A 21,009-nucleotide genomic window follows, 5' to 3' on the forward strand; every position below is an offset into this window, starting at 1 on the left:
CGCCAAAAGTGAAATGATTCCTACCTATAATATTACCGTTGGGAAATCTCAGGCAAACGGACTCTTACTTCTTAAGTAAAACTGTCACGTACATTAGATGATTTCTAGACCCGCCTCCCACCTTTAGAACTACCCTACTCCTTTATCTACCCTACGCCTTTAGACTACCGCCTAAAATATAGACTCCGCAAAAAAAGTGATCACTGGCTTTAGTTTACTCAGATGCTTCCCCAGCAATCAGGAGCTTAATTTGTTTGAATAGTTTAGTAGTGTAGGTACCTAAACGGTAAATAATATTTTAAGTTTTAAAGGGCTGTCAACACCCAACGTCCTTTAAATTGATGTTACTTGAGCAGTTATTAGAAAAACTATTTGTTTTAGTAAAAAGCAAAAAATATATATGTTAATATTCATTATATGTCAAAGACCGTGGCTGTACTCAATGTACACGACTGAACGAAATCGGCTCGATAGAAAATAATTGCAAAGATTGGTCTTAAAATCACCATTAAACGGTCTTAAAATCACCATTAATGTCTATATTTTATGACTTAAGGATTATTGTTATTTAACAATTTCAAAATACTTTTATTTAAAACCCTATATAACTATATTCCACATTTTTTTTTTCAATAGTTTTATTATTCCCTTGCCCAGGCACAGTAACATGCGACAGTGCTACCTCATTTACTTCGATACAAATAGAGTGTGCGCGTTTTAGGTATTGACAGCTTATGGCTCGTTTAGACGGCGCGCGAACTCGTATACGATATACAATTTTAGTTACATTGCGGACCATTGAGGTTACGTCAATTCAGCCGACCGATCAAATGACGCAATGTAATGAAACTCGCATGCGAGTTCTCGCACCGTCTAAATGAGCACTTAATATGGGAGCGTGAATGTCTGGGGACCGCCATCGCCACATCGCCAGTCGCCTCTGTGATCCGTCTAGTAGATAAGTGATCTGGTCCCTTTGTAACGTGATTCGTTTTCTACCTCAGAGAGCCAGATTTGTGGAGGGTAATGTATACAGTGGATCGTAGAGCATCTTGATATATTGAACAGCTCATTTCCGAGAAGGGAAGCCATTTGAGGGAATGTTGAAATCTAATATATTACACTATTACAGGGTAAAACGGTTCCACGTGATCATATGTTATGCTCATGCTTAAAGGGAAAGTAAACGATACCACTGGCGGTTATAAATTGTTTGCTATTTCTCATCTATTTCAAATAGGATAATCCTATGATTTGTGATGAAATGAAATGAAACATTTTTATTTAGAACTTGAAGTCTATAGAGATATCTCATCATCTTTTTTTTTTCAAATTGAATTGTAAGTTAGAAGTGCAACGCATTTTAACCTTTTTCCACGCCGTGTCAAACACAAAAGCTGTCACTTAGACGCCACATCATTGAAGTGTCAAAACTGAAGTTGAACTTTATGTATATGCACGTATGTCGATGTTGCTCTGTGGTCTGTGACCGATTAATCGGTCTTTGGCGTTGAACCTACGGTGCGGCAAGGTGCGGATATATCGGTCATTGGCGTCCAAAAGGTTAATAATAAAACTTCCGTGAGACACTGACATATTAACTATTCCTGTTAATCCGGGTCACTCACGTCTATTGAGTATCGAATAAAAAGTATGATTGCTCGACATGTTTTGCTGTATAATGTGACTTCGGTGGTCAGTGTGGACGAACCTTTAGCCAATGAAGTAGTCAGTGTTGACGTAAGACACCTGGTTAAATAATAATATACCTATGTTTAAATAAAATAAATAATAAATAAATATTAAAGGACATTATTACACAAATTGACTAAGCCCCACGGTAAGCTCAAGAAAGCTTGTGTTGTGGATACTCAGATAACGATATATATAATATACAAATACTTAAATACATAGAAAACAACCATGACTCAGGAACAAGTATCTGTGCTCATCACACAAATAAATGCCCTTACTGGGATTCGAACCCAGGACCGCGGCTTCATAGGCAGGGTCACTACCCACTAGGCCAGACCGGTCGGTCAATGTTTATATGAAAAGTTATGGCTGAGCAGAAATAAGGCAAACAAAATAATATTTTCAGCTACATACCTGAACAAAATCAGTAAACCATAGACGGCTACGAAAATATAATTAAATAGAATAATTAAATTATCATTAGCATTCGTATTATACTAAACAACATTGCTAAGTAACGTAATTATGGATGTTGAGATTTCTGCATCCAGTAAAGATTATTTTATAATAGGTAAATGGGTTGCAAAATACGCTAGTATCTGCAAGTATTTATCAATTTCTAAGAAACCAGTGTGATGAAAATAATATTGTTTATATTACTTTGTGCTTCGATAACTACCGGTTATTGATTAAAGAATCGCACTGCATTAAAGCAATATGAAAATAAAAACATCATCGAAGTTGAAACTTAATTGAACTTTCAGCTGAATTGAACAGAGTAAAGAACTTTTTAGCCACCTAAAACTCGTAGTTTGATAGGCAATATTGAAAATCTCAGCCAGCGGATATTCACCGGAAATAAACTTTAAGATCACTTGAAAATAAAGAAGCGGGATAAAAAAGTTGAAAAAAACTAACCGCCGATGAAGCGAATATCGAGTTTAATTGAAAGATAAATGATTTGTTTGATTTTGTCAATTAGGAGTGGGTTTTGTAGTTTCTATATTTTTAAACAGTTTTATTTAGCTTGACCCCGTATCTTCTTTGTCTGTGGTTAACAAGTTGCTAGAGGAGTCTTTGGTGTATTTGTTACGTTTTAGGTCTTTTGTTTGATTATGTCTAAATTTTGCTAATTTAAAAATTTCAGTATCTGTTTTTGCGTTCTCTAATTGTTTGTAGAAGTGATCATTGGACATTGATATTGCGACACATTTTTTAGCCCTCTTTTTCCTAGTTATTATATATTCCAAGCGATCGGCTTCTAATTTTGTTTCCTGCCGTTTCTTGAAATAAGCTTTCTTTTCTTTTAATTGAGACTTGACATTCTCGTTCCACCAGGAAGGATCCTTAATAATCCGAAGTATAAGTATATTAAGAAACAGCACAAAACTTATTTTTGTAAAATAATTATGTTTATTTGAAGTTTTGTTTTATTTATTAGTAACAATAGTCACATGCAGACTAGTAAATATTCAACACGAACAACTTTATTAACCTTCATACAACACCGCGTTCCACGCGTGCCTCTTTACCTATTTTTTCAAATTTTTAACTTTACACGTACCTATAAAATCTATCACCTTCTGCTTTTATGACTTCTAAACGTAAAATGCGATGCGTTTTCATAGGCACAAAAGTACAAATAAGGCATAATAGTAGCATTATACGCATATTCTTATTTAATGTGTAATAAATATATTTTTATGATTTGACGTCCACCTGACATTATTAGATGGTGCTTGACACATATATTTATATAATATTTATATAAATAAATATGTTTTATATTTACCAGTATGAAACTTAAGTCATTGTCAATAGAGGTGAAAGCAGGCTGTCATCTATTGGGCATTAGCATGTCGAGCACTAGTACGTTTAACTTAATATCTAAGACAACCTAGGTGAAATATATCTAAATTATTACATATTTATAATATTTTATGTTATCCTTATAATGACGCATTATATTTTTGTCACACCATCGTCACATCAGCCAGCCTATTATGGATAGCTTTATCCATCTTTATCCACGTGATAAAATAACTGTCACTGTTTAACACCGTGGGAAAGAAAGTGACGGACACCGTTTTATCACGCTGTCACGTAGACAAGAACGACCATCATATCCGTACTGGTGCATATTTCAATTATGTCTTTGAAAGTCTATAATATTTAAGGTACATTAAAAATACACTAACTTATCTATAAAATAAAACGAAATTAAAACTAAAAACGGAAACTAAATAAAATTATAATAACTTTGAAAATTTGTTCTCCTAATTACGCTCCTATATCAATTAGTCTCGTACTCGTTAATCGGCTTTGTTCCAGATAGAGTATCACATATATACCCTGACAGGTAAGCTCAGGGTTTTACAGAAAATTTGATCAGAATTGAAACGTTATTTTTTTTACGTGACTGGAAATAAAATGTCTCAAATTGGCTCACAATTAGAGGAGATATAATGCCTACAAACGCTTGTGGCTGTTTTCGGATGCGTGAAAATAGCTGCCGCTGCGGCTACGTTACATTATATTTCCTTGTTGACACTGGTAATTGAAGTTGCGAAATCCGCAGGGAAATATTGTTCATTCTACTGGAATTCGGAACAACGATACGGAAGAAGTACTCGTTTGTTTTCTGTTCCATTTCAATAATACGAAGCAAATTAGGTGAGACACCGCAAATATTTTTTATTCTCGTGAACGCGTTGTTCGTTAATATAAATTTTAGCTAGCATTGGAGAATATACTCGCACGAACTATGTATTACGGAAAAAAGGAGAGCTGATAAAAGTTACTTCACCTCTTGTTAAATGTTAATGAAATGAAATAAAATCTTTTATTTCAGGCAACTAGTGGCCCATACATAAATACCTTAAAAACTAGCATACATATTATAAAAATATAACTAAACACTAAAAAACACATTATTATGTGCCTTTTTATGTGAAAATAAATGAATATGATTATGATTATGATTGCGATGCATTATGCAACCCCGCAGTGTCAGGGAACTGGCCGCGGAACCGCCGAAACTTGACACCCTTCGGCCAAAACTCCTCCTTGGTAAAGGTCGCTAGATGTTCAGTCGGAACGGTCACCACAAACGAATTAAAATTCGCATTGTGTCGAGATTCCAACTTCGCGACCCTCAGGATGAATCCGGTTTTTTCTTTCACATACTTTACGATATCATCAACCTTCGTAAGGTAGTGCAGACGGGACACATACAGCAGCGTCGACGGTGTTGCAGGACGCAGCAAATGGTTGGGTCCGGTCGGTGCGGTACCGCACTGATTCTGACGAGCTGGTTTCCTTCTCTTCTCCACCTTTTTAAAACCATCTTCGTCACATCGCTATCGTTAATGATGCTAGTCGTAATTTTATGATTTTACTGGACTTATTTATGCAACGTTTTAGCTTGGCAATGCAGGTATGTACATTGCCTTCAAAGAGGGGTTGTTATTTCCATTATCCATAGAATAAATAAAGGTGGAAATTACTGTTACCAACATCACGCTAGGTATTATGTTCGTGAATAAATGATAAGTAATAACCCAAATCAAACTGTCGATACTAACAATGAAAATGAATGACCTTTGTAGAATTGAGGATAAGAACTAACAACAATTTTAGTTTCATTAGTCACTGTTAGACTAGAGGTGTTATTGCTTATTTGACAGATTTCCGTGATATTAAACCTGCCACATGTATTTAATAAGCTTGACAGTTCCGTTTGTTGTGCTCTGTTTTCCTAGGATAGCGGTGCCGTTATATAGCGGCCGTCTCATGGCCGTCTCCATACTATATAATACGGATAAATATGGGAGACAGCCTCTATATGACAGTTTCTCCATGTTAAGCTTTGGTTTCCTCCGAAAGCGGTGCCGTCATATAGCGGCCGTCTTCATACAAATACTACGACATCCATATTTAGCCGTATTATTTAGTATGGAGACGGCCGCTATATGACGGCACCGCTATCCTAGGAAAACCGATCTTTAGCGTTTTTAAACGAGTCCTGATTCTCCTCGGGATATCAGTCCTAAAAATTTTAATGCAATTTATGGCCATGAAAATTATTTAAACTATTAAAATTATTATATTTTTCAAAAAAAGATGTTTTGTATTGCATTGAAATTTACTTTTAGTCGTCACAACACCTGTTGTCTCATAATTATACGATTGAGACATTTTAGACGTAATGAGACGGTCCAGATTCACAATAAACAGCACCTAGCACCTTAAAATATAATATTCATTTAAACAAATACTGTTGTGAATGATAACACACGTGGAGTCTCAAGAAGTTGTTGCCTTAACTTTACACGTCGAATTAAATAAGTATTTTTTTTTTCCTTTTCTTCTGTTATGATGATTGTGTTAAATTTATATTGTGTGTCATTGCAGCTGTCAAATAAATGATTTATCTATCTATTGAATAAATAAAGCGTTTTCTAAAAATAAATTTACTCCAACTCAATATAGTACTGAAAGATCTTACGCTTAATTACGCACAGTTTGCAATTCACCCATTTATCATCCCCTTGCCCTTTTCCCATTTTCTTATAGCTGTATTTATTCAACGGCCTGGCCTTTGTCTTCGTAAGGCAAAAGTGGACCACAAAGTTCGGTAATAATAATTAATAATAAAGCCAAATGGCACATCACAAAAGATTATTGAGAGCCTTCTTTGATTCAATTAATTTTTGGGATACCGTTAAAATCGTCGATCCAACTGGAATACTTACCACGACGTTTTTTTTATGATATAGGAGGCAAACGAGCAGACGGATCACCTGATGGTAAGCGATTACCGCCGCCCATGGACATCTGCAATACCAGAAGGGTTGCAAGCGCGTTGCCGGCCTTTAAGATGGGAGTACGCTCTTTTCTTGAAGGTTTGAAGGTCGTATCGGTCCGGAAATACCGCAGGCGACAGTTCATTCCACAGTTTGGCTGTGCGAGGCAGGAAGTTTCTGGAGAAATGCACAGTTGAGGACTGCCAACCATCTAAGTGGTGAAGATGGTAATGTTGTCGCGTAGGGCGATGGCGAGAAGAAGCGGCAGGGATTAATCCGAACAATTCCTCGGAGCACTCCCCGTTATACATGCGATAGAAAATGCAGAGCGAGGCCACATCTCTACGCAGCGCCAATGAGTCAAGCCGTTCCGAAAGACGCTGGCAGTCGACAATTCGAGCCGCTCTTCGTTGGATGCAGTCCAGAGGGAGAAGCTGGTATTGGGGTGCCCCTGCCCATAGATGAGAGCAGTATTCCATGTGTGGGCGAACCTGCGCCTCATAAAGCTGTAGTAGGCGCTGGGCCGGTGTGAAATACTGTCTCGATCTGTTGAGCACACCGAGCTTCTTGGAGGCTAATTTAGCCTTACCCTCTAGATGTCCGCGGAACTGTACTAATGAGGGAAACCATTAACCAGCAGCAACAAACCGGATGGTAGGATCAGGAAAATAGGCGGAGTTCATGAATTAATTATTAACCTAATAATTTGAGACAGGAAAGTCGTCTGACGTGAAGTGGAAATAAAAAACCGGCCAAATGCGAGTCGGACTCGCGCATGTAGGGTTCCGCACCATCAACAAAAATAGAGCAAAAAAATCGTGTTTGTTGTACGGGAGCCCCCTTAAATATTTATTTTATTTTTACTATTTGTTGTTATAGCGGCAACGATACATCATTTGTGAAAATTTCAACTGTCTAGCTATCGCGGTTCATGAGATACAGCCTGGTGACAGACGGACGGACGGACGGACAGCGAATTCTTAGTAATAGGGTCCCGTTTTTTACCCTTTGGGTGCGGAACCCTAAAAAGAAGTCAATGGCATTCGCGAATTAATTGACCACATATATTATTTGCACCAAAACCAAACTCTTACAATTAGAAGCAGCCTATAATCCTAATTCGATATTTTTTATCGATACAACATCAGTTAAAGGTGTCAAAGGATTACTAATGTTCTTGAATTAAAAAGTAATAAAGTTAAAAAAGAACAACATAAATGAAAATTAAATTAAGTAAATACTTGTTGACCTTTAACACATTTAGCATATTTATTATTATTTTTAAATATATTTTTTTATTATTCGTCTCTATTAAAATACAGAATATAATTTTATTATTATTTAGAACAGAAGAGCTTCAATTTATTTTGATATTGATAACGAGGAAGCAAGATGATTATATGCGCTCCATGTCGGTGAGTAGGGTTAGCAAGTCAAGTGGGACTTTTTTCATTCACTGCGTCTCAGTTTTAGTGTTCCGTACAAAACTTTGTTCACGGAACACTTATGGGATCACTTCGATCTTGCAAATCAGTAAACGCGTCCTTACGTTTACCTAAACGTCCCAACAAAGACCATTTCATATGCAACTCTTCAAACCAATTTTCGGTGGAAGATTGCATGGTAATGTACATCATATATTATATTTTTTTTAGTTTTATCATTCTCTTATTTTAGAAGTTACGGGGGGGGGGACACACATTTTACCACTTAACCTCAATATCATTTTAAAGACCTATCCATAGATAACCCACACGTATGGGTTTGATGAAAAAAAAAAGTTGAGTTTCATTTCTAAATATGGGGAACCCCCAAAATTTTTTGTTTTTTTTTCTATTTTTCTGTGAAAATCTTAATGCGGTTCACAGAATACATCTACTTACCAAGTTTCAACAGTATAGTTCTTATAGTTTCGGAAAAAAGTGGCTGTGACATACGGACGGACAGACAGACAGACATGACGAATCCATAAGGGTTCCGTTTTTTGCCATTTGGCTACGGAACCCTAAAAAACACTTAATCTTGATAGGTAATATTAGAATTTTGTAAATAACCGTACAACGAAGCAGCCTTGTCGTATTTTTTGAGATGTTTGTTTACTCTCCGACGCTAAACACCCACTGACTGACAGCGTCAAGCGTGGCTGCGCTTTACGCCTCACCGGAAACAGGCATTTTGGCTCTGGGCCCGATTCGGATTTTGTAATAGACATCTATTAGATATCATTTAGACATGGCCAAGATACGATAACGATATGTTTAAGATCTAACCTGTCAAATTTGACATTTCCGCGATTCTGGAGATACTCTTGAATGATTTCCACAAGATATTACTTAGAGATCTAATTCACATCTAATAGATATCTAACACGATCTATCGTAAAAGTGACCTTGGTAGCCCGAATTGCGCTGCAAAAGAGAACTAGTTGAAATCTAAACTATAACGTATCTAGAATGGATCTAGTACGTGTCGTCTCTTGTGAATATCTTGAAGTTCGAATACGGCAGTGTGACAACTCCATAAAACACGGGTCGTCCTTCATTTTGCAATCTCTGACAAAATTACACATTTTTGACACAGGTCTAGAATGTGCATAGAATTAATATGACTAGAACAACTGTCAATCTTCAAAAGTGCGACCAAAAATGAAATGCAAGTGTGTGCGTAAATTGTCTATGTGAGATCGAAAATAGTGATGTCATGTTACAACATATTAATAATCTGTCGATGTTTGATTGCTTTATTGACTACTTTTTCAAATGTGTTATTTTAAACGTTAAAATTCTACGACATTATGACGTATAAATAACACTTGCACTGCGTGTACTATCAAAATCGTTGCAGACTTATCTTAATGTAACTCTTACTGTGTTGGAAAGTGAAGTTTAAATTTACCGCTAAACATGAGCACCTTCAAAAAGGTATAACAATCGTTATTATTTGAAGTCGGTTATAAAAGCTAATATCTTAATGATGTCTTGTGAAGAAATAATTACATAGCTATTAATATACCGACAAGTTATCGATACTGTCATATGAACATTTTGTCAAGCCCTAGCGTAAAGTAACAGGTTATGTTTTTACACAAAATATTTTAAATTATAGCCCAATATGATAAAATATTAGCACACAAAGGAAGAAAAACTTATAATGAACTTTATAAACCGGCTTCTTACACTTTTTACGCTGTTAATTTGACAAAATATCGTTATGAAAATTTCGCTAGGAATATCATAAATCCTCTGAAATTAGTGTTTGCTTGGATTATTTGGCACTGTAACACTGAAATCCGGCACACTACAAGACACAATCTTCACTGAATTACTTTATTTAATACTTTTCGTCCTAATCCGTGTATATTTTTCAATTTGAAAATTACTGTGATACGCTCTTGGCCGTCTGCGGCCGTCGTCAAAGTCAAAAGTGGTCACGTTTTCTCATTGGTAGTCTGACTCTTTCGCACTCATGGTATGTTCATATACGTGATGGCTTCCCTTTCGCACACTTCAGCTGTCTGTCAAGCGCGAGCGCGAAAATGACAAGTCTGTGAGAATGTGCAAGATTTCCTGTCAAATATAAAAAGTGCAACGAAAGTCGGAATGATGTCAAGTATAATTGGAAGTACTGGATTCAGAAATAATATGTGAAATGTTTGTATAATAAAAAGACTAGACACTTACATTTGCATCATTTAAAAAAGCGGCCAAGTGCGAGTCGGACTCGCCCATGAAGGGTTCCGTATTTAGGGGATTTATGACGTATTAAAAAAAAACTACTTACTAGATCTTGTTCAAACCAATTTTCGGTGGAAGTTTGCATGGTAATGTACATCATATATTTTTTTTAGTTTTATCATTCTCTTATTTTAGAAGTTACAGGGGGGGGACACACATTTTACCACTTTGGAAGTGTCTCTCGCGCAAACTATTCAATTTAGAAAAAAATGATATTAGAAACCTCAATATCATTTTTGAAGACCTATCCATAGATACTACCCCACACATATGGGTTTGATGAAAACAAAAAAAATTTTGAGTTTCAGTTCTAAGTATGGGGAACCCCCAAAACAATTGTTTTTTTTTTCTATTTTTGTGTGAAAATCTTAATGCGGTTCACAGAATACATCTACTTACCAAGTTTCAACAGTAATAGTTCTTATAGTTTCGGAAAAAAGTGGCTGTGACATACGGACGGACAGACGGACAGACGGACAGACGGACAGACAGACAGACAGACAGACATGACGAATCTATAAGGGTTCCGTTTTTTGCCATTTGGCTACGGAACCCTAAAAACCATACAATGAAATTGTCGTGTCTTTTTGTATCATTTCCTCATAGTTTACACATGGATTTTGTCCCCAGGTGGTGTACACGTGGGAGATGGACTTCAACCGGAGCGAGCTGAGCGCCTCGACGCTGCTGGTGCCGCGGACAACGGCGGCGCCCGCGCCGGCTCCGGGCATGCCGGCGTGGGCGCACAACTCGTGGGTCTGCGTGTTCGCCGCCATGCTTGCAGTCGCTATAGGGGGCAATGCCATCGTTATCTGGATAGTCACGGGTGAGCTATTACACAATAATTTTGATTTGATACCGTAAAATGGGGTGAGTAGGGTTCGCGGGGAGAGTTGGGTTATGAATAGGGAGAGAAGGGATGAAAGGGGGGTGAGATGGGATTTTAAGGCTACTGCTACAAAAATAATGTATTCCAATTTAAAATGGAGCTATAGTAATACTCACAGAACAAGTAGAATGGCGATGCGAGCAGGGTACGTGTCGCCGCGGGGTTTTGAGCAAACGCTCGCATGCTACTCGCCCGCACTGACCGAAAATGAAGTAAACATGCCTTTTTACACCACAACAGAAGCCAGACGTCAAATCTGCTTAAAGGAGGCGTATCCATTCACCACGCACACAAGGCGCTAGCTAGTTTTTACTATTACCGTTGCGCGAGTATTAGTAAATGTGGAGAGGAACGAGCGGCGATACCGGTTCCGATACTAACTGTGTGCGATAGCCATTCTAACCTCTTTAATATGTTCTGTGGATTACCACAGAACATATTAAAGAGGTTAGAAAAGTTAGTTTGAGTATTAACTCATAATAAAAAAAACGATCCAACAATCTTCCAAAATCACCTTTGTATGAAATTCCATCTCACCCCAATTACGAGGGACTACGGGGTAAGGTGGGATTTCCTGTTTACCGTCAAAGTTATGAAATGGAACAACCCAAAATAAAATAAAAACTAAAATACAAACGTCCGGAACACTTATTATATACACCATTCAGTTTGCATATGTAAAAATAAAATGTTATCTAGGTTTGAATGTCAGTTTTGACCCTACTCACCCCATTTTACGGTACAAGATAATGCCTTTCCTTTCCTTAAGCCAATTAAATAACCGAAGTTTTCTATAGTAAAAAAAATCTGCGGCGTAAAACATGTTTTTCTACTCCCGTACTTTTATTTGTCATTTAAAGGGTCGTTCACACACCTTTAAACCCATATCTTATAGTTGTCAAGACAAGTCTTTAGTCTATTCCCCTAAAAAGTATTTGTTCATACACGCAGTATCTTTTTGGCACTTTTACGATACTTCGTGTAATCACCACTTAAAAAATATTATATGAAATACATTGTTGCTCTGACAGATGAGTGAACCATAGACATGTTTTTTTTATTTCATTAATTATTTTCCTGCCCGTACCCTTAATTCTTTTCTACTTCTTGAATGAAAAATATTTGTTAAATTTACAATTTTATTTCAAAGTGCTTGGTCGTAGAGAAAGTATTGTAATATGCAACGATCAAAGTCACGAGTCAAAAAATTCTTCGCTTCGCCTCATACTCACGCCACTCGCCGTTTTGACCTCTTTTAAACAACGGGTGCATGATAGTATTTTATGCAACCGTTGTTTAAGAGGGGTCAAAAAAGGCGGGTGGCGTGAGTAACAATTTGAGGCGAAGCCGAAAATTGTTATTAAAGACGCCACGAGTATTTTTTGACTCAGTTAAACAACGTTGCATACAATACTTTTTCTACGACCATACGACCAAGCACTTACTTTGAAAAAAAATTGTAAATTTAACAAATATTTTTCATTCAACAAAAATAATACTTTAAACAAGTGGAATCATATAGGACATATATGTAGGTAAACAAACCAAAAGTATACAGCTAAGATACGCGACCCGGTCACCGCGCCCCGCGCCCCACGGCCGGTTGGTCAGCGACACCTTCTTGTAACTCATGAGGCCCTGGTACTTGCTCTTAGTTAAATCACAATTTTGGACAGTTTTTTCTCGATTTTGGCCACAGTAGCCTATGGAGACTAACAAGCAACGCTAAGCGGTGTTCGTAGTCTATGGATCTTGCTATATTACGGGTGTCACATGCGCGTTTCTGACTTCTGAAGCAATTTTATTGTTTCTACTAGTTAGTACTCATCTGTCAGAGATGACAATTAAAATTAGGTTGGCAACAATGTATTTCATACAATATTTTTTAAGTGGTGATTACACGAAGTATCGTAAAAGTACCAAAAAGATACTGCGTGTATGCACAAATACTTTTTTGGGGAATAGACTAAAGACTTGTCTTGACAACTATAATATAGGGGGTTAAAAGTACGGGAGTAGAAAAAATACTATTTAATTGCTCCATAAGGGGTCGGTGGGGAAAACTAAATTAAGGTAACCGTATTACACCGCAATAGCTTATGTCTCTGCAAGTAGCAACCGGCATTATTTTGACATTATTGTTAAGAAGCATTTAAGAAACAAAAAGTTATTACATATTTTGTACATGCACATATCTTGAGAATGAAACTAGATATTTTCGCATAATACATATGATGCAATCATAACTAAGTTTCCTATCGGTATTCCAGTGATTATTTAATGAGTAGGTACTTAGCAGTAATACCTACATTGATCGAGAGGAGAACGGCCCTATTGGTGATAGATGCAGGGATGTTGCGGATGCCGATTTTTTGACATCCGCGGATGCGGATGCGGATGCAGATTTACCAAGGCTCACATCCGCGGATGCGGATGTCAAGATAGGTTCATAAAAAACGTCAAATATTACCTGTTCCACATCCGCATCCGCATTAAACTCCGCATCGATTTTATGCGGATGCGGATGTAGAAAATAATGCGGAATTTCCGCGGTTGCGGATGCGGATATTCGCAACATCCCTGGATAGATGATTAACTCCTTCCATTAGAAACGGACTTCCGTTTATACGTTTGTTCTACAAATCGAAAATTTTCTTGAAACTGGCTAGAGAAATGGTCTCATAATATGGGAGCTAGAGCTCACGATATTGTGGCGTGCTGCCCACTCCCTGCGTATAAATGATATCGATAATCACAATCCATCCATACTAATATTATAAATGCGAAAGTGTGTCTGTCTGTCTATCTGTCTTTCTGTCTGTCTGTTACCTCTTCACGCTTAAGCCGCTGAACGGATTCAACTTCAACTTCAACTTCAACTTCAACATTTATTCAGCAAATAGGCCACAAGGGCACTTTTACACGTCAACATTGAATTTACATACAAGCAAAATAATAATAATTTTACATCAACAATTATTAAATACAACTACAACTACCAAATCAAACTAACGTAATACAATTACTTAGAGATGTATAAGGTCTCTTAATGTCGAATTACATAAAAAAACTATAATAATAATATTAAAATAAAAACAAAACAGATACATGGAAAAAAATCTAAACTTATTTAGAGGTGTAAATGTCTCTGAGTGTCAGAACTAAAAAATAACATAGTTTATCAAATTATCCTTAGAGATGTATAGGGTCTCCAAGAGTCACAATCCTGTATGATTAACACATTACGAGAAAAAAAAAAAAAAACATACGAGAACCATAGAATTAATATGACTAGAACAACTGTCAATCTTCAAAAGTGCGACCAAAAATGAAATGCAAGTGTGTGCGTAAATTGTCTATGTGAGATCGAAAATAGTGATGTCATGTTACAACATATTAATAATCTGTCGATGTTTGATTGCTTTATCGACTTCTTTTTCAAATGTGTTATTTTAAACGTTAAAATTCTACGACATTATGACGTATAAATAACACTTGCACTGCGTGTACTATCAAAATCGTTGCAGACTTATCTTAATGTAACTCTTACTGTGTTGGAAAGTGAAGTTTAAATTTACCGCTAAACATGAGCACCTTCAAAAAGGTATAACAGTCGTTATTATTTGAAGTCGGTTATAAAAGCTAATATCTTAATGATGTCTTGTGAAGAAATAATTACATAGCTATTAATATACCGACAAGTTATCGATACTGTCATATGAACATTTTGTCAAGCCCTAGCGTAAAGTAACAGGTTATGTTTTTACACAAAATATTTTAAATTATAGCCCAATATGATAAAATATTAGCACACAAAGGAAGAAAAACTTATAATGAACTTTATAAACCGGCTTCTTACACTTTTTACGCTGTTAATTTGACAAAATATCGTTATGAAAATTTCGCTAGGAATATCATAAATCCTCTGAAATTAGTGTTTGCTTGGATTATTTGGCACTGTAACACTGAAATCCGGCACACTACAAGACACAATATTCACTGAATTACTTTATTTAATACTTTTCGTCCTAATCCGTGTATATTTTTCAATTTGAAAATTACTGTGATACGCTCTTGGCCGTCCGCGGCCGTCGTCAAAGTCAAAAGTGGTCACGTTTTCTCATTGGTAGTCTGACTCTTTCGCACTCATGGTATGTTCATATACGTGATGGCTTCCCTTTCGCACACTTCAGCTGTCTGTCAAGCGCGAGCGCGAAAATGACAAGTCTGTGACGAGAACCGAATGAGGCGTCTCACTGCAATTAAATTAAAAAATAAAGTTACTAAATATATTCGTGTTAGCTTAAACAGACCCGTCTCCACAAACAGCACCCGTTCACGAGTACGACGCGTATCTCAGCCATCGCCTCCCTCAACCTTCATTCGGGAAAGTGGCGACCCGATCAACGACGCCACCGTAAGCAAAGACTTTTAAGCGAGCATGACATGTTCAAGCTACCGGCCTATATTAATATTAAAATAGTGATAACACTTAGCTGTGAGACACAGCATTTTGTGCTCGTATGTTACATAAAAGACGGTATAGCTTCACATAATTACTAGCCTAAATTGACTTAGAGATGTAAAGGTCTCTAAGTGTCCGAATCATTAAAAATATAAGTATGTACAATAAAATAAAAATAATAAAATGAATAAATACTTAGGGATGTAAAGGTCTCCAAGTGTCAGAATCATTAAAAATAAAATAAATAATTACTTAGAGATGTATATGGTCTCCAAGTGTCCAAAACTAAAATTAAATTAAACAATATAATCAAGCGAGAAAATGATTGTCTCATGTGTCAATTCGACTGGACACTAGCATATTTAATTTACAATGAAAAAACAATATTTATTGAACTCTTATCATACTATCGAAATCAAGCTACAGGCTTAAAGGCATCTCTATCGTGTATAAAATCATTTACAGTGTAGTACGCCTTACTTAACAAGGAGCGCTTAATGTGTGACTTAAATTTGGTAAGTGGTAAATTCGCTATGTCAGTAGGGACTTTGTTATAAAAACGTGTACAGTTCCCGACGAAAGACGTACTAACCTTACGGAGGCGGTGGGCGGGCACAGCGGTTCAGGCGGAGTATGTCACTTTCTTAGGACGTCACATTCTGAGTTCGTCACTTTCTGACTTTGTCACTTTCTGAGATCGTCACATTCTGACTTTGTCACTTTCTGAGATCGTCACATTCTGAGATCGTCACATTCTGAGTACGACACTTTCTGAGGACGTCACTTTCTGAGTACGTCACTTTCTGAGAACGCCACTTTCTGAGGACGCCACTTTCTGAGTTCGTCACTTTCTGAGTTCGTCACTTTTTTAGCATAGGTACGATTTAACAGTATAATATACCTGCACGAAAGATGTATACTGTCAGCAACCAGATTAGCTGTTCGACATACGGTCGCTTTTATATCCTACATACCAATACCAATCTCTGTTTGCCTTACGTCTGACTGGTAGAGAATTCCATTTGGCAAATGGTCCTATGTGTCGTGCAATAAAGTGAAAATAGAGAAATAAATAATAATAAAAAACAATCTAATTATGTTTAAATCAGAGTATTTAATTCAGAATAAGTACTTAGAAACTACAAGCACCAAAACATTTAGCCACAGATTGGAGTTAGGCCGGCAACAGCTTCGATTCAATACACATAAATGTTTCGCACATGATTTTATCATTCGCCGCTGTGATTAGCTCGTGAAGGTATCACGGCAAGCTCACTAACACCAGTGGAAGGTCATTCCCACATATTTACATTTAAACGGACTGCCGCTCCTTTCGTGACAACATATTCTTCAGCATACCGCGTCTTCTGTCATGTCTCCATAAACTCAAACGTCTTTTTTTCTGATGATAGTGTAAATTTTGGATACCTATCTGCGTATAAAATCAGCATTGCAGTTTTGTTTCAGACAATATTTCTTCTCGTGTCATCTGTGGAGAATAGGCGTCAATGGATTTTTTCTTCAAAGCGTTGCCGATTTCAGAATATATGTTCAGCCATCAATCACTTCTGCGTATGGAGTGATCCATACTCTCATAGTTCTCATGTTCTTTATTTGTTTACATATATTAGATTCCAACGGACACTTCTTAGTAACGAGAATAAGTTAAAGAGTAATTAAACCAAATCAACACATCCCACGCCATTACATAGAATGAATGACATTTTATAAATGGACGTCTAGTCTAGAGCCAAACAAAAAAGTATGGCAGCAAAATACTTTTCTACGATGTTCCTGTTGATGGTAATAACGCTCACTTCAAAGAAAAACATTCAAACCATTAACGACATACTGTTTTAAATACTAAGTATCAAAATTGCAAAAATAACAGAACTGCGATACAGTAAAAACTTTTATTCCAATGACTTTAATTGTAACATACCCAAATTACTTACGTAAAAAGTGAATAGCGAACGAATATCGAATGAATAGAGTCGCTATGGATTGTGTTTCCATATTAATTATTACATATTTATTAGATGAAATGTATTGTATGAAATCTAGAAGAGCACCAATTTACAATTATCTTTTACCGGCTTTCCCCACTGAAGTCGTTTTTTTCTTCTTTAATAGTACATTATTGTCGAGGTTCGGAAGTAGCTACTTGCAGGCTGAGGATTCGTTTTAAACGGACGACCTTGGGAGTCCGTTTAATTGAATCCGAAGCCAGCAAGTAGCCTTCCAGCCGAGTCATATATAGTGCTTTTCTCAAAAATGGTGCAAGAAATAGAAATATTTTACAAAACTTACCTACAGAAGCAACGTTCTAATTTTCCATTAATTTTCACAGAAAAAAATACAACCATTAAAATAATTAGCTTGCCGCCTTTAAAAAAAAAAGAAGTGTATTTTTCTGCTGAAAATACGCCAACCTATTTGAGACACCTAAATAGTCGCGGTACCAACATTAAGCCTGTAACAGACTATCGCACCGCACCGCGACCTTGGAGCGTCGCACCCATAAGTGAGAGCGAGAAAGAGATATCTGTTTCTCGCTCTCACTTATGGGTGCGACGCTCCAAGGTCGCGGTGCGGTGCGATAGTCTGTTATAGGCTTTATAATAATAAGTGCTGATCATCTGTTTGGCTGTTTAAGGGACCTATGCCTTCATTTGATATGGCCATTTGAAGTTTTAAAAAGTTTGGAACTCGTTAAATAATGGAATTTGTATGCGACATTGCAGTCCCGAAATCGAGACTGCAATGTTTTTAACTTTTTAATTTTTTGAATGACCATAAACTACGCACTTCGCGACCTATTTTTTAACCGGCAACGTCGACTTTGCCGTCCATTTTTGAGAAAAATTGATTAACTTGTTTAATAAAACCTTATTTGATATCAGGGTATGAATAGAGTCTGTGCGGAAAGAGAAGAGTCGTGAAATGTATTGGGCCCCATACATTCCACGACTCTTCTCTTTCCGCACAGACTCTAACACGAAAATAGGTTTTAAAGTAACTAAACTAAAACACTAATATTTTAACTATGTAGACTTAAAAATACATTAAAATTAAAAATAAACAAATATTAAGTAAAGGAAAAATATAATATAACTTTTTATTTATAAATTTTATAAATTACCTATAGAATCCTAACATCTTTGAAATAAATTAAGTTTACTATTTGAAGTTTATTGACCGAAGCGTAGCGAAGGTCTACGTTTTAACTCGAGCATTTTGCTTTTGTATGTCCGGATGTTCTCCTCTACAGGTCGCAATTCTTAACCGATTTTCGTGTAATTTTGTGACCGAATTCTATGACTAAATTTTTTTTTTGTCGATCCGGTTTTTGGAAATTTTTCAAAATGGCGGAGTCGTGATAGCTCCCGTCTAAACAAATAGTCGTATCGGTATCATAAGAGTTTTTTCTTTTTGAGATATGTTTATAGATTAAATGGCCAAAAATTCAGAAAATTTGTATTGCTGGTTTTGGCGGTATTTAGATATTAAGTTTTTACTTGAGAATGAGTAGCTAAATTTCGTCAGCTTTAGTAAGAAGTATAATGGCGTATTTTGCAAACGTTCGCTTTTTTTGTTTGCATCAGGAGGTCCCTGGTTCCATCCCCAGTAATTGTATACTGCTACATAACTTTTTGTTTTTTTTTATACTTAAATTTCGTATAGTTGTTCATATTTTTTATTTATCAAGCGCGGGTCAAGCGTATTCGTTTAATTTTTGTTTGTAGCTTTATGTAGTTTTTAATTTTTTGTTTATATTACATGTACTATACCTATATTTTAATAAATATTTTTGCCATACATTTATTCAGTTTTAAGCTCTGCTCGCGAGGTCTACAGCTCACAAAGCCACTAGTTATTAACTGCCTTTTAGGCAAACATTTGTTTTTGAAACATTCTTTTTTGGAATGAGTTATCGAATTTATTATAACAATCCTGTGATTGTTACTGTATTCCTTCTCTCTCTGGAATTGAAGTAAATATGTTTACATTTGATACTATAACAATTTTTACTATAAAACAGCTCTAGCTGTTATAGTCGTTTCCGGGTTAGGGATACCTATTGTCTCAATGTAAAATAAGCCCTAATTTAATGACGTTATGCTTAATATTTGGTTGATGACTATATTGCTATTTGACTTTTTGTCATATTCTATATAAAATAGAATCAGAATTTGAAAGCAGAACGTCACACCGTCATTTACTACTTCTAGCTGAAATTATATAGAGTGGTAATAACAGTCACATTTTTTTCTGTAGGTAAGTAAGTATATTTTATAGTTTGTGTTTTTTATTTTATCTCGAGTTTTAATTCAAATTTACTTTAAAATAAAATAATAAATTAAAACAATAATTTTAAATTTAATTTGTAAATATACAGTAGGTAGTTAAAAGTCACATATTTTAATATGAATCTAAATATTTACTTACCTACTAGTTATGGTGGTATTAACTACTCTATACAAGGTGATACAAACCTCGATGTCCAAAAATTTTTTTTAGATTCTTCACTACGTGGGCTATCGGATTACTAATTTGGGAACTTTCCACCTCGGTTCCTTTGACAGGCGACTCTGTCAAATTATGGTGTTAATGTCCCTTTTTAGAGTTTTTCGTAAATAACTCTTGAACGGTGGCCCGTAGCAAAAAATGTTCTACTACATAAGTAATCCATATAAAATTTCCTACAAAAAAGGTTCAGTACACTTTTTCGCTAGGATAAATATTTCAAAATATATTAATGTGGGAAAGTTACCTATAATTTGTTCTAAGGTCGTTTTTTTTTAGTTTTTCGTAAATAACTCGTAAACGGTAGCCCACAGCAAAAAAATATCCTTAGAATAAATTATACGTGACTTTCCCTCTTTAATATATTTTAAAACATTGATCCAAGCGAAAAAGTGTACTGAACCTTTTTTGTAGGAAATTTTATACGGATTACTTATGTAGTAGAACATTTTTTGCTACGGGCCACCGTTTAAGAGTTATTTACGAAAACGTCTAAAAAGGGACCTTAATCCCCCCCCCTCCCCGCGTTAGCTTCACCCCCACCCCCGGGTACTTTTAGTATCTTGTGTCCTGCATAGTGGGTAAAACATAGAGATCAAATGTATACATTAATGTATCTACCATCTTTCATGTTACCTATGTTTAACAAAATAAATGAAACTGAAACTGAAACTGAATACACCATTCCTTAGAACTATGCCAAAATTGGCTTACACATGTATTATTTCCCCCGATTGGCAATTTTTGGTGTTCGTTTGGTGTACTATAGGTACATAGGGTATATTCTAATAGCCCACGATATGAGGAATCTAAAAAAAATTTTGTATGTCGTGGTATAGACCACCCTGTATAGTTTTAGTGTTGGATTGCAACTAAATGTGCAGTACGACGCTG

General features: G+C 36.1%; 1 protein-coding gene across 1 annotated transcript in view; it reads left to right on the plus strand.

Moving 5' to 3' along the window:
* The first annotated feature begins 10,868 nt into the window (after nt 1-10,868).
* The window catches only part of LOC134649673 (tachykinin-like peptides receptor 86C), a 90,790-nt gene continuing 80,649 nt past the window's right edge, over nt 10,869-21,009 (plus strand). Inside the window, exon 1 of the mRNA XM_063504512.1 lies at nt 10,869-11,060. Coding sequence (XP_063360582.1) covers nt 10,883-11,060 — 178 coding nt within the window. The 5' untranslated portion in view covers nt 10,869-10,882. The remainder of the gene's footprint in view (nt 11,061-21,009) is intronic.

Source organism: Cydia amplana, chromosome 7 (assembly GCF_948474715.1).
Source record: "Cydia amplana chromosome 7, ilCydAmpl1.1, whole genome shotgun sequence".
In the NCBI taxonomy this organism is placed as follows: Eukaryota; Metazoa; Arthropoda; class Insecta; order Lepidoptera; family Tortricidae; genus Cydia; species Cydia amplana.